Consider the following 13,797-nt stretch of genomic DNA (forward strand, 5'->3'; position numbering starts at 1 on the left):
CCTCAGTCAACAGAGGAGACCCGTACCAATGTTTCAAACTCAGCACATCTGCTAAGCTAATATTGGCGATTTGAATGCTGATGTGACAGAGCGTGTTAACATTTTGACAGACAGCGACAACGACCTGCAACAGGCGGCATAGGCGGCAACTTGACCATGCGCTAACCTTTTGCAGTTATACGAGAGGTACGATATCAGAACGCCGCCAAACCCTTTCGCAGCTGTCGCACACACGTTTCTTGATGTTGGGGAGATTTTTGACAGTGATATATATCTTGGTTACTTTTCTGGAGAGTACAGAAATGGTGCTCGACGGCACCAGAATGCTTTGGTTCGACCACTAAGTAGTTTTTCATCCGCTACTAAAGCCGCCATTGCTGCCACCGACTCCACAAAGTCGTCACCAAATACTTTGGCAAAAGAGGTCGTGTACACTTGAGACTATTGAGAGTTTTAAACCAGGGTAAAAATGTCAAACGCAAAAAAGGACAAAGGAAGACTGTGGTTTGGGATAACACCGTATGATAAATTAACCTTTTAGTGAGGATAGGAAAACGACGGCATTGGGAATGAACTTATGTTCTAGAATGCTGTAAACGAAGGAACTTCCGAACATATGCTCTTTCATAACCCTTCAAATTGAAAGGCCTTTTAAATTTATCACATTAACTTTCATCTACAATTCTCAATCTTTGACCCGTTGTTCTATTAACTATGTCTAATTAGTTGAAAGAGAAAAAAGATTTCTTCCAAATAAATAGAAAATATGATCCCTGTGTATTATGATCACCCAACAGACAACCTGTTGGGACACTCCATATGCAAAGTTTTTCCCTGCACTGTGTAGTGGTAGTTAGGACGATAAATAAAACAGGCGCGTGCTCGTTTTTATACGACAGTCAGTTAAAAAAAAGATTAGCGCAAAGCCTTTATTACATTTTGAGGACGTGATGCAACTCATGTTATTTCTGGCGTTCCTTGTGTACTCAGGGGAGAACGTTTGGTCTTCACAACACAAAAGGTCTTTAATTTCATTTCAATAGAGGGCGCTATTATTTCAGTCCCCGAGGAACTCGCTCGCCTGTATCCTCAAGCGACAGAGCGCAGTGGCTCAGTATTTTGCTGGCAGTAAGTGGCCAGTCCATTGAATGGAAGTGCCAAGACTGATGGAAGATCGAATGGCCAGGCCACCGTGAATCGCAGCAATTGTCATGACAAAGGTGGGTGAAGGAAGTACGCCTGCACTACGGCTGACTCACGGGCCGATTGAAGCCCTTCTTTGCCTGCTCGCACAAACGCCCCGTTCTCCCTCGCCTCCGGGCAAGTCTCCTGGGTGATGTTAATATCTTTTACCCCTCCTTCCACTCGAGTTAATAAAGCAGACTCTCCAAGAGGGACCGGAAAATCCATACTTGAGACGACGAAACAGATTTTTTTCTGTCTTAATCGTGTGTCTTCATTTTGTAATAGGGGCCTACCTATACACACTTGAAGAAAATGTAACATTAGACATACAACGCCCTCAAGCGGCAAAATTAAGTATAAATTGCAGCAATTTAGAAGAAAGTATAGTCGAACCTTCATAAAAAGAGCACAATTATTACAAAAATGTGCTTATAATAAAGACATTTTTAGATTCTAGTCCTTTGTTTTTCATTGTTATCATTCCTGATAATACAAGATTCCCGATATAACAAGGTAATCGGTGAAGCCCGGAGGACTTCTTAATCAGGTTCGATTGCACTAAGTACAAGATGAGAACACATACCTAGTACCCATGGAATCACGAATTCAGTTCAGAAATTCAGATGACAGAAAAGCACATGACAAATGCATTTCCGTATTCTTGCAACCCTGTGACGCATTATTAATCTTAACGCCAGGCCCAAACGCCTCAAATAAATACTTTTGTGAAGAAATAAGGTAAGTCTTTCTTGAGTAAACCGCAACTTTCAGATAAGTTTACAAATCGAATATATAGCCAATAAAGTTACAATACAAATTTAATGACATTTTACGTGATATTTCACGTCTAAGGGTAAGAAAAAGACCAATGCTTCAGACAACTTTCCACAAAATGCACGTGAAAATCTGTCACAGAATGCCACATTAGACAGTGTGCTTAAGAGGAAAAATTCGGAGGATCAATGATTGATCTTTCGACAAATACCAGAGTGCGTTTTCGCGACTACAAATATGTGAATAATAAATACGTCTATACTTAATCTTTCAGATTTTACTCAATGCTCACATCGCTTTCTCTCAGGCTATACGAATTTCTACATAAGTCTCCAATGTTCCCCAAATCAGCAGACTTGTAGTCATCCTTTCAGTTTGCCGCGTACTTTGATCGCTGTTCCTATCCCGAAACAGCATCCGTCATATTCCAGCAACCTTTCAAGCAGACAACAGCCTTAAGAACCAGGGGTACACATTCAGTCAGTCGCGTCACTCTTCATGTGCACACATTTTGCAAGATAACAACGTATACCATCAACAGTGATGCGTGCTCACAGTTTGTTTGATTGCAATAGAAAAAGAAAATGGTTGGGTACTAGAACGTACGGTACCCAATCCTACAGGCAACGCGACACTGAAAAGAAGAGCAACCCTCTTTATTTACTTTGATCGAAAAAAGAACAGATTCTCACAGGCAACACGAATCCCCATTCACCCGCCTCTGGGATCGTGCTCCTTGACAACAAGTAAAATGAACACCAACGTAACGTGGGATACACGTCATAGGTACCAGCCTATGTTTGTCCGCTGACTAGACTTTACCCTTGTGAAATATGACAACTCCAGGGGCTGGTGTTGCATCTTCGTAATAAACATTACCGGTAATTATTAACATCAATAGGCAGACTCACAACAAAATATGCTTTACACAACGTGAATACGAGTGAACTCAACATACAGATAACGTTTGCTTGAGACGTAGGCATACTACAGGATGTCTTTAAGACACGTAGGGTACGTGGCTTGGGCAGCTTGACAACGACGAAAATTCGAAAAAAGATCATTCGTTTTGATTACTGGGATTTCCTGATTTGTTTTATTGAAAAGAGGCTCGCACCACGCGGTCGTTGAGGGGTTGGGTGGGCCGGAAGTTGTCTGCCAGAAAGCCGTCATCATCCAGTGCAGGATGGCCACCTTTGGGGTAGTTTTTGAGTCTTCGAAATTCTTCCATCTGCGCGGGAAACAAAGGGAGCAAAAAAAAAAAAAAAAAAAAAATCAACACAATGATGTGAGCTGTTTTTCCGTCTTGAGTCACTAAAATACACAAAGGCTCTAGATGGTTTTTACAAAATGTTCCAATAAAATCTTGGGAGAAATTATGCCTGCCCAATTTTACAGCCCATGCTTTCCCAGCGTGCAGCGTGGGGCGGACAGGATTTCACACCAGCCAGCCTAGCATACTGTTTTGCAATTACCGGCAAAACGGATCAAGATTTCAGGCAGATATGCAAGTGGATATGCGGCCGGGCTGATGTGGAAAGAAAGGCCGTTTCTTGGGGTACCCGTATACCTGAGTGTGCGATATGGTCAATGGATAACGGAAAATAATCCACGTGACTTTCTCGTTGCACGGCGGCGTTGTTAGGGACCCTTTGTAAGTCCAGAAATCTCGAAGCATGGGATCTACATGGCAAAACCAAACAGAATCACAGAAAAAAACAAACTGATGAATAACAAGTGACTTTTATACCCACGACGAGTCAAAATATTTGAAGGCAAAGCAGCAAGGTGTCTTTTCTGGAGTTTACAGTTGAAGCAAATTCGAGCACGAAAAATCGTTCTCAACAGTTCGATCAACTTCAGTGGCTATTCTGGTCGGCTATTTGGAACTAAAACCAGGGAGAAGGTTGCGTATTTTTTGTTTTTAGTTTCTCCATTCTTGAGTATGAAGGCAGCTAATGATGCGACACTAAACATTGACAAGCGAAAGCAGCAATAAGTTAGTGCTCTATCTACTATGACAAATAACTAACAGGGTGAAAATGACCAAGGAATGCTTCCATTGCAGTTCACTTGAGTACATGTAGTTTTTTGGCTTCAATTTAGACTGAAAGTCTTGTGTTGGTCTCGTGGGGTCTTATGATTGCAAAGAAAGGAAAAATGTCGGCCACAATGGGATTTCACACAAAAAGAGGCTTGCCTATGGTTACAACAGAAGAAACGTATGGTCTAACCATAGGTCGCTCTCGAACTTGACCTCTGGATCAGCACTTTTGAGAAAAAATAGCTCCCTATGAGTTGTCATTGAGCATTTCGGATAGTTTTGTCGACAAAAAATTTGACAAGCAGGGATCAATGTACTATTCCCCACTTCGAAATATTTATGTTATCTACTCTGATGAGTGCCACATACTCGGGGAATGAATTATGACGCTGAGGAAATTCGTAGTTATTTTGATGAGGAAAGTGTGCATGCTTTGGGCAATCACATTCAACCATCTTACGGACAGCCACACAATAAAAAAGAACAGTCATTAATTTTCCAATGATCGCCAGTTGGAAATAGGTCTACCGCAAATTCTCCTTGGCATTCTTAGTTCAGTATGTCGAAATTGCATCATTTATACCAAGACCCCACCACCACAAAAATGGCAAAAGACACGTTTAGTCGTTGACTAGTTTATCTCGAAAATTTGTCCCTGCCGACAAAGGCGTGCCCTGTATCAGAAGCTAGTTTATTGAAATCTGCGGAGCTTGATTGCCGAAAGAGGCTGACGCGGAGAATCTTACCCGGTAAAAGGCAGGTAGGATGAAATGGCGTGGTGATGGAGATGCTCTTGCCCTAGAAAAGGGAAATAAATTGACGAAAATAGGTTTTGAGAAATCCATATCTGTGACGACAGTCGCAGTAACTTTGAAAAAAAGTCCGAAATCCCCCAAAGCCTCTTTACAACCATCTGCAGCCGCAAAGTGCAAGACGGTGTCAGACAGATAGAAAGACCTAGAGCCATTTGCTAAAGTCATAAGAATGTAGTGTCGATTTACCGTTTGTAGAAACTGGTTGTAAAACTCTGTTTCCATTTTAAGCACTTTATTTTATGTAAATGAATGGCTATAGATGTAAATGGAAGTTACTGAGAGGCAAAAATAGGGATAAGATAAGTCAACAATCAGGGCGATGTCCATATTGGCATTTTCGGTCAGCAACAGAATGGTCAAGAACATGAAGGAATGGTCAACCTAAAATTCGACTGCTGATCTCGTAGAGCAGCCGGGAACCTTGCTCCCTGCCCCCTATACCTCGTGGTTGATCGACGTGAACTTGGTAGAGCCATGACCTTGCAAGAGGAGCTCAGACAAAGCCAGCCTATAACTATATCCCCCGCTGTACTGCGTAAACCCCTTGCCCCGATCCAATTCCTCTTTAATTCCTGGTCAGGTTATAACAGAGCGTAAACGAGGCCCGAGCGATTGGGGAGGGGGTGAGCGAGACTTTTGCTTGCCATCAAAGACACGGCAGATCCCTTGCACCACCTAAAATATGCAATGGATCTCGTGGAATGTATTGCGGTCTGTGGGACCACGGTGAGTGGACTTTTTCGGTAACGAAACCCGCAAAGTTGGTATATGTTAGGGTCATCTTTCACAAGTCGCTGATATTCAACATGGTGAACGAAAACTGGATACCTAACGAAGAAATACGCATTGCTGGAAACCCACGTGACTGGAACCACGCAGGAAAGAGCGTCGCTTTGATAAGAACAATTCTCGCGCCCAAACTGCAGGATATCCTTTCTTTAAAGTGTCGCTACAATGAAATTTCCTTAGACAATTTTTTTTGCAACTTCATTCTCTTCTTCAATGTATGAAACCTAGTTGGTATACCTTTAATATTAAATGCAATAAAAAAGTGCACTTTTTTAACATTTGAAATTATATTTCCTTTCCTGGACAACTGAGGGCACTGTTGTCGTTACGTCATCCAGGGAAGACATGGTTCATTGCGTACGTTTTTCTGTTCAAAGTGTGAAGCCAGAATATACTCAATGTAAGTATTCAAAGACAGGACTGCTTGTTTGCTTATTGCTTCTTACTGAAACAACAATGAATCACCTAAGAAGAGCTAATTTGACCCGCAAAATCTAAACAAGATATGCAGTAATTGTGCACAAACCAATGTAACGGTGAGGTTTTCTTCCTGCGATGACATCACAGTTTTTCTTGTGAATATGGAAATGCACATTAGCATGTGAACTAAAACAGGCAGCAAAATATCCTTAACAACAGTGAAGAAAACATTGAGAATTACGTTAACTGGAACAACAAAGGAGCATTTTAGAGGTCTGTATTAAAAAAAAGCCATTACAGATAGCTTTCAATGCCACGACGTGGACACGTTCGACTGATGGTACAGCTGTCTCGTGTTAGGTTTGAGTGGGAGGCATGTAACGATGCTTGGGACTTCCTTCCGATGGAAAAAATTTCTATCGGGAAACTTTCCGACAATTGGTGCGAACTTACGTTGGTCAATTAGCATAATTATTCCATACTTTGCGAAGAATTTGCGACGAATTTGCCCGCAACTGCGGGGAATGATACTTTGGCAGGAAGCCTTATGTAAATCAAATTTGAATAAAATATGGTACCCTGAGTTCTTTATATGTGGTCAGCATAACAATCCTAGCATACTAAAGACACGGTTGCTATACACCTCGTGAATCGGGGCAAGCCTCTGCTTATAGAAATGCCTTGCACCAATACAGTGTTTTCAATGGATAAAGAAGGGCACGAAGGAACCAGTCCATTCCAGAAACGGTGGTCGCTATGCAAAAGCTTACCCGGAATCACGAGTATAGCAACAGGGTCTGTAGTCTGGGAAACTCAAACTGTTACGTTTATGTGCAATAAATAACTAAGTGTACAAGATTTTATTCAAATTTAACTCGCCAAAAGCTTATTGGGAATGAATCTAACTGACAGGTGCCCAACTTTACATTATTTAAAATGGACATAAAATTCAATGACAAGAGGTCGCCCCATCTGATGTTCTGCGTCTTAATTCAATATGGACACTCCTATGTAAAGAGACTTAAATGTCCAGATTTTTCCTGAATTCGTTCACTTGCAGTTTTTTTCAGTCGAGGACTCTAATGGGGTATGAGTCTGAATTATGTCAAACAATGGTGTAACTTTTACTGTTTCCATACTTAATCGTATCCGCTTGCACGTTCACTTTGCGTCCGAGTCATGCGAATTATGGCTGATAAACTACACGCCCACAGAGGAAAAAAGAATTCCTCCAAAATTTAGCAACTCTTACACATGACATCCGCGGCAGGACTTTTTTTTTTAGTAACACAATAATCAACGACTCACCATGGCCATTTTAATTGCATGACGTTTTTCTTAATTCACCGTGACATCACCGAAGTATTTTCAACTGGTTGTTTCGAACTACTGTGATACAGTTTTTGTGAAATCGTGCCACAGATGTAGAGCAGCAAGGCACGGTGCGATATAAAATTAGATAAACGAGCTGTGGTGCTATCAGAGAGAAAGTATTACGGGGTTTCCGTCTTCAGGTCTGTTAAGATTATCAAGGGGTGTGTAAATGCATAAAAAATAATGATTTATGCATTATACTATCGCCTCAAATATATGACATTGTAACCTAAAAGTCACCACATTTTTTTTCTGTGGACCTTGACGGTTTTTCGGTTGATGTCCTGCGTAAGAAATGTACATTTTGACGAAAGGTTGCGTGAAGTGTGAAGTGCATGTAGGAAACAACAGGTTATCGAAGTCGCTAGCTCTATCTAAACACCAAGTTTCAACTAAAAGTGGCAGTGCATTATAGTGATGAGGTAGAAAGACAATAAGATAAGCTGAAAGCCTGGACCTGATAGGTTTGATATCCATTATTCATGAATGGCAAAGAAGCTGTCCAAATCTAATATTCATGAACCCGTGCGATTCCGTAGTGTCTGATTACCCGTGAGGTAGATACAACGTGGTTAACGCTTAAATCTAAACAATCATTTTGCCTCTCACTCCCTGTAGGTCTGATGGTTGCTACAAACGTTTTCTGATTTACGTCATCATGGCTATCGCCACCATCTCCAATAAAGGTGCGTCTGCATCAGAAAATATTTTGGAGATTGAATTGTTCAAGTTCATTATTTTCTCCTCCATAATTGGCATGTTGCGGAAATTCGTTGGCATTTATTTGGTCACAGAATTATTTCAGGTCTCATGTAAACGTTTAAATGACGCAGTTCTCTTATAGGCCTTCAGTCTAGTTCGCTGGCTCCATAGATCCGATCCAGGTTGGACAAGAGACATTACAATTTGCACAATGTTCGGAAATAATCACCACCAGAGGGTGGTATAAGGTACTAAAAGGAGGCTAAGTGGTAGATATACAAAGACCTAATGGCACTTAGCCTCGATCTCCAGCCTGCCTGGCCATTAATGTTACAAGCCAAGTGGCGCTGCTTTGACGAATGAGTGGCACACGAGTGTTCTCGCACTCACTAGCTCCCTCCTTCTGCGATCGAATTAATAGAAAACTGACCAGAAATGTTCCGTGTCATTCGCAAAGGTGTCGTACGAATGGGACACCAAAGCCTCGTTTTGTGTTTGTGGCGCACAGTGCTAATTGTCACCGTACCTCGCCAAACAGACAAAATGTAGAGCAGCCAGTTCCTAGCAACTAGTTTTTACGTACCAGTTTTACAGATCTTTTTCATTTCATCTGTCTTTGTCGTTTGGACATACAATACCAGTTTTAGCGAATTCCGGATCGGCCGTTCAATTCATTAGGGGATAGCGACGGTAGGAAAGATTCTCAGAATCCCATTCGATGTGCTCATCATGTGAATGGCCAATACGGCTCCACTGGGGATCTGGAGTTGCCTAAAAACTACGGACAGGCCGGACTTGAGTCGGCGACATTCGATATAATGCAGTTCAAAAGATAGTTGGCTGTGTAGAAACGAATACCGTACAATTTGCGGATCGAGTATCGGACAACCGTGGGGCGAAAGAGATGAAAAGAGATATAAGTTGGGAGCTGTCACAAGTGGGTAGGGAAGTGTTGAGATGCGTTGCGACACAAACAAACTTGACCAACTAAGTGCTTTACGTTATACTGAGGCGAGAAGCTTCGGGGGAAAAACTGGTGTACAAAACAACGTTGAAATGAGAACACTGTACACCAGCTGTATACGTTTCGAGTCATCGATACATTTATAGCCAACAGTCTTTTTAAAGGGGTAATTGAATGAAGTGCATCCGGAGGAACACTCTCCGCAGTCCCGGGGATGTGGGGAGTGCTTCGCCTAGACCAAATAATTAGCTCACTCTGCTGCGCTTATGAAAATATCGCCGCGGTAAGTGAAGACGAGCGCCCCATTGCACGACGACGGGGAGCTGTTAAATATGCACAGCAACGTTCCCCGCAGACAAACGGTGTCCTTTTTTTCCCAACTCGCCCGCTCTCATCTCCGCTGACTGTCTACCTTGGCTTTATTTAAAAAAGGGGCGGGAGACAGGCACTCTCTTCCCCAGCCCATCGTACAGTCTCTCTCCTCCCCTCCATTAATCAAATAAACAGCAAATTAGCGAGATTGTTTTACAACTTCTAGCTGCCGACGTTGCAACTCAAACATGGCTGATCGCGGGGTTTCAATGGCGGGTAACAGCCTATAGAGGCACCGAATAATTAAGTTACATGCAGCGCGCGGCTGAGACTTGGGGACCTCGCCTGTCGTGGCCCCCTTTTCTTCTCCTTGCCACCGAGAATTGAAAGGGGGAGTAACCGAAACAGCCACTAATGAAAACCACGATTAAATTAATTTCATTTCAATTTGAAACATTATACGGCGCTTTTAACAGTGTGTGCCTGGTCAAAACGCCGGAAAGAGCCTCATCCAATTCACATTGGCGCGCACGCCTGGGAGTGTTTGGGCCGCCCAGAGAGGGAGAAAAACGGCCCGTTGAAAAGGCCCTCGCATAATATCCTCGTCACTTTCTTTTAAGGCGGGGAATAAAAAAAAAACCGTCGCGATTTGATCGGCCCTTGTTCACCCGGCTTTCAATGTTCCCTGGGTTTTTTTGAACGCCCATTCAGCCAGTGAAGAATCAGTTCATGGTAACTGGCAGGATTTCCGGCCGTTTTATTGGCGCGCTGCAGCGGCTGAGGTTAGGGTAGTAACAAGACTCAAGTATCGTTTACATCAGGGGTCTTTGTGGGGGCTTTTCTCCCCTTGTCCCGTCCCCTTCTCGCGCGCTGGACACATTCTTTTCACCACCGGTGCCGCGAATTACGAGCACCGTGTAATAAACCGGGGGGGGGGAGGTTGAGGAGATAGAAATGGGGAGCTACACTCCCGGAGATTCGCTTAATTGATGCGACTGTGTCATTCAGTGGCGGGGGATTTGTTTGTTTGAGCTGGAGTTGCTTCTCGAACCTCTTGTTACCTTCAATTGCTAGTCACTTCATCGACGCTGTCTTGCAGGCAACAATGGCAGGAGCTGAATGGCTCATACTGGTTTTAAACGTCTAGAAGGTATACGGACGAGACGAGAGTTAGAGTGAAAGAGAGAGAGAGAGGGGGGGGGGGAAGCACACTCCCGCCCCAATGAATTTTATATTGGAATCGCATTACAGTTGTTACACACGGGAAAGTACAGACCAATGACTGAGGCGGCCGGGGGGAGGTTTCTATAGAGATCCCGGACGATGAAAAGTACGTCAAGCAATGGATATATGCTTTCAGCGACACGACGTCCAATATGACACTGGCATTCAGGATGCGATCTTGTTATTGAACGCAACGTTCCCGTGTCCGTCGAGCGATTCGCTTGTCTCTCTCCTTGCCTTTTTTTCTTCTCGGCTGTCCACCGTGTCGCACAGGTTGTCTGGCCGCCCACTCCCCACTTGATGAGTGTACTTCAGAGAACCTGTTGAGCCTTCTGATCGTTGGCAAAGACCGAGTGTCCATCGGTGCACAATAAGTATTATAGGACAACTTGCTTTACTTCATTTTTTTCTTCTAGGATAAACACGAACAACAGGACTTACTAAGCTCAGCTTAATCATTACACGCTCATAACTTGAAAATAATTGAAGACATTTCAAGCCTAAAAATATACTCTACATCGTATACCAGCTTCTGGCAATTTTATTGTCGCCATACTTAATTACATGGACACCTAACCTGCTATGGTTTAAACTTTGTGGGCGTTTTTCCTGACTACAAGCGAAGCGGGTGAGAGGCAGTAAGCAGTTCGTGTGTTCGACGGCCTGCTTTTTCAGATGGTATGTTGTTAACTCGAATGTTGGTAACTCGAATGCATAGTTAGCTTTACCATAGTATTTTTTTATGAAAGGGATGAGATAATGTCTTTATTAAAAGGCTGAGAGGGCGTGTTCATTTTCTCACCAACCTTAGGCCTATTCAAGAGGAAGCCATGTTTTGTCTTGTTCCCTGAATCTGTCATATTCAATGTAATCTGTCAAATGAGATGGTTTAAGACTATTTTGGTTTCCACACCTATGGCCATGTCCGAATTACTTGACTATGAATTGAAATTACGCACGGCAGTATGGGAACTGGTCGCGGCCACTACCCGGACTCTTGCGTAATTTCAGGCCATCACAACGAAGTAATTAGGACACGGCCTCATTTGCAGGTTTTTTCAATGTGGCTTACAAATTAACATATAATTTATCACATATTTTACATTATTCTCAACAAAAAAATGGGGTGAGTCTGTACTGAACTTTTCCTTCGTCGCTGCTAGGTCTACTCTCAGGTTCCTCAAAAAGAAACGTTTTACCTCATTTCCAATTCAAGATGGCCGACATATGAAAGCAGTCAATTTGCGAATCGTGAGGCTTTTGTTATTTCAAAATATAACACAGTTTTCAAAAGTTGTCTTTTAATATTATAAGATCGGTCACCCATTTTTCATCGTAAATAATAATTGTTCAAACATCGGCAAAGCGAGAAGTTAGGTCATATTGGTTACCATGTTAAGTTGGTTTCCCCTACGAACGGACTCCGAAAACCGAACCTGGAATACTTCAAGGTTAAAAAATGGAAACAGGCCATTTTGAATTTAATGGCGTGATTTGTGCGGGAAATTTATCGGCCGTAGTGACAGTTTACGTAGGAAACTCGCAAAATGTGGCCTAAAACTGGAGAAACAATAAAACAGAAAAAAAATCCGCACGTCAATGTATCGCCTTGCAGCTCTCTATCTGTCGATCCTTTGTGGCCCAGTGGCCTACATCTCGGAGGACAGCAAAGAGAAAAAAAGGGAAAAAAATAATAAAAAAAACCCCAAAACAACTTGCCAGCTTGACAGCCCTATCGATTTTTTTCGTCAAAAAATATAATTGGTGAGAAGTCGTGTTTTGCCTTGTATTCTGTTTTTTAGCCCGTATATAACACGCAGACGGGTAGGGAGGACTCAAATCGCTGACGGAGCCTTGTAAACACTTGGCAGCAGCCGTAGCAGCGCCGAGTGGCGCGATCCGTGCCGGCCCGCGGGGGAAAAAGCACCGATCGGAGCACTGCAATCGTTACGCTCGCGCCCGGGCCGCTCGGCAGCAGACGGTCTCCACCGCCCGTGCTCGCTGGTTTTACCCTGTACGTCGATCCCCTACTACTTGGTCAAATAAAAAAGGAGTAAAAAAATACAAAACACCTCCCTGGGCAGAATTGCCAGACCCTAGGTCATTATGCCCCCCCCCCCGTTCTTGAGCAACGCGGAAGAAAAAAATTTAATTACACAATTCACATGCCTAGGCTGAACGAGGCCCGCAGGTTACGGCGAAATGAAAATTAAGAGATACAGAATAGAGAGCAAAATCTTTGGAGACTGAGAAGGAAAAAAAAGATGTCCAATAATTATGATCGACTCTAAACGCCCTTAGGGATCACATTTAAGAGCGGGTTGCCTTAAAAAAATAGATTGAAAGAAAAGAAAAAAGGGGTGAGTTTCTTGATAATATCAGGCATGGACAAGACTCATCTCGATAAAAACAGGAGGGCCACACGCACCTTGGACTGTACTGTTTCTAGATAGTCTGTCAGAGTCCGTAAACCCATGTGCTCCCGGCCAACCTACAAGAAACGAAAACAAAAAGACACAGGTATTGTTGATTATCGAGAAGAAGAAACAAACGACACTAAACCGGAGGGGGAGGGGGGTTACGTCTAGATAGAGCTCGGTTCTTAAGACCCTTATTAAGCCGCGGAGATCGGCGGAATACCCGGAAGGGACTTCCTGTACCGGCTCTACTGTCGGTATATATTATTGGGATTACAAACAAAAGCGCAGGAGATTGCGGCGATATCGTGGGGGACCCCTTCCGTGCAATCCCGCAGTCTCTTCGGACGGGGACGAAGACGGAGACAATACAGTAGTACTTCGAGGGAAGAATACTGGAATAACAATCTCGCCGGAGTATTTCCTGACGAGTCGGTGCCGGGCAGGAAGTGACTTTCATACGGTTTGATTCTCCTGTTTTGCCGGGACAAAAAAAGTCGAGGCAGCCCCGGAGCATACTCACAACAGCGAACCGTGTTCGTGTCAAGCGGAGATGGCACGGGAGGGCAACGTGTCAATGCGAGACATTCCGGCGACCGTACAGATAACTCATGCCGTAATGATGAAACTCCCACCTCGGTGGCCTTCCACCTGGATCAAACCGCCGATATATATAGGGAAACAGAACCATTCTCGGATGATTTGACAAATTGGCCTCAGTGTCATCTCATTATCTCTTCACTGTTCTCGTGCAGATATTGTTGCGCAATTCACTTC

The 13,797-nt window shown here is 43.3% G+C and overlaps 1 protein-coding gene across 2 annotated transcripts in view; it reads right to left on the reverse strand.

Moving 5' to 3' along the window:
- Positions 1-505: 505 nt before the first annotated feature.
- ca8 (carbonic anhydrase 8) overlaps positions 506-13,797 on the reverse strand; it is a 39,315-nt gene continuing 26,023 nt past the window's right edge. For both annotated transcript variants that reach the window (XM_022226673.2, XM_022226674.2), the window contains exons 6-9: positions 13,032-13,094; positions 4,750-4,801; positions 3,530-3,642; positions 506-3,190 (exon numbers count right to left, since the gene is read on the reverse strand). In XM_022226673.2, coding sequence (XP_022082365.1) covers positions 3,056-3,190; positions 3,530-3,642; positions 4,750-4,801; positions 13,032-13,094 — 363 coding nt within the window. In that variant the 3' untranslated portion in view covers positions 506-3,055. The remainder of the gene's footprint in view (positions 3,191-3,529; positions 3,643-4,749; positions 4,802-13,031; positions 13,095-13,797) is intronic.

The sequence above is a fragment of the Acanthaster planci genome, linkage group LG06 (assembly GCF_054643075.1).
Source record: "Acanthaster planci isolate LZ-2023a linkage group LG06, COTS_SCS, whole genome shotgun sequence".
NCBI classification, from domain to species: Eukaryota; Metazoa; Echinodermata; class Asteroidea; order Valvatida; family Acanthasteridae; genus Acanthaster; species Acanthaster planci.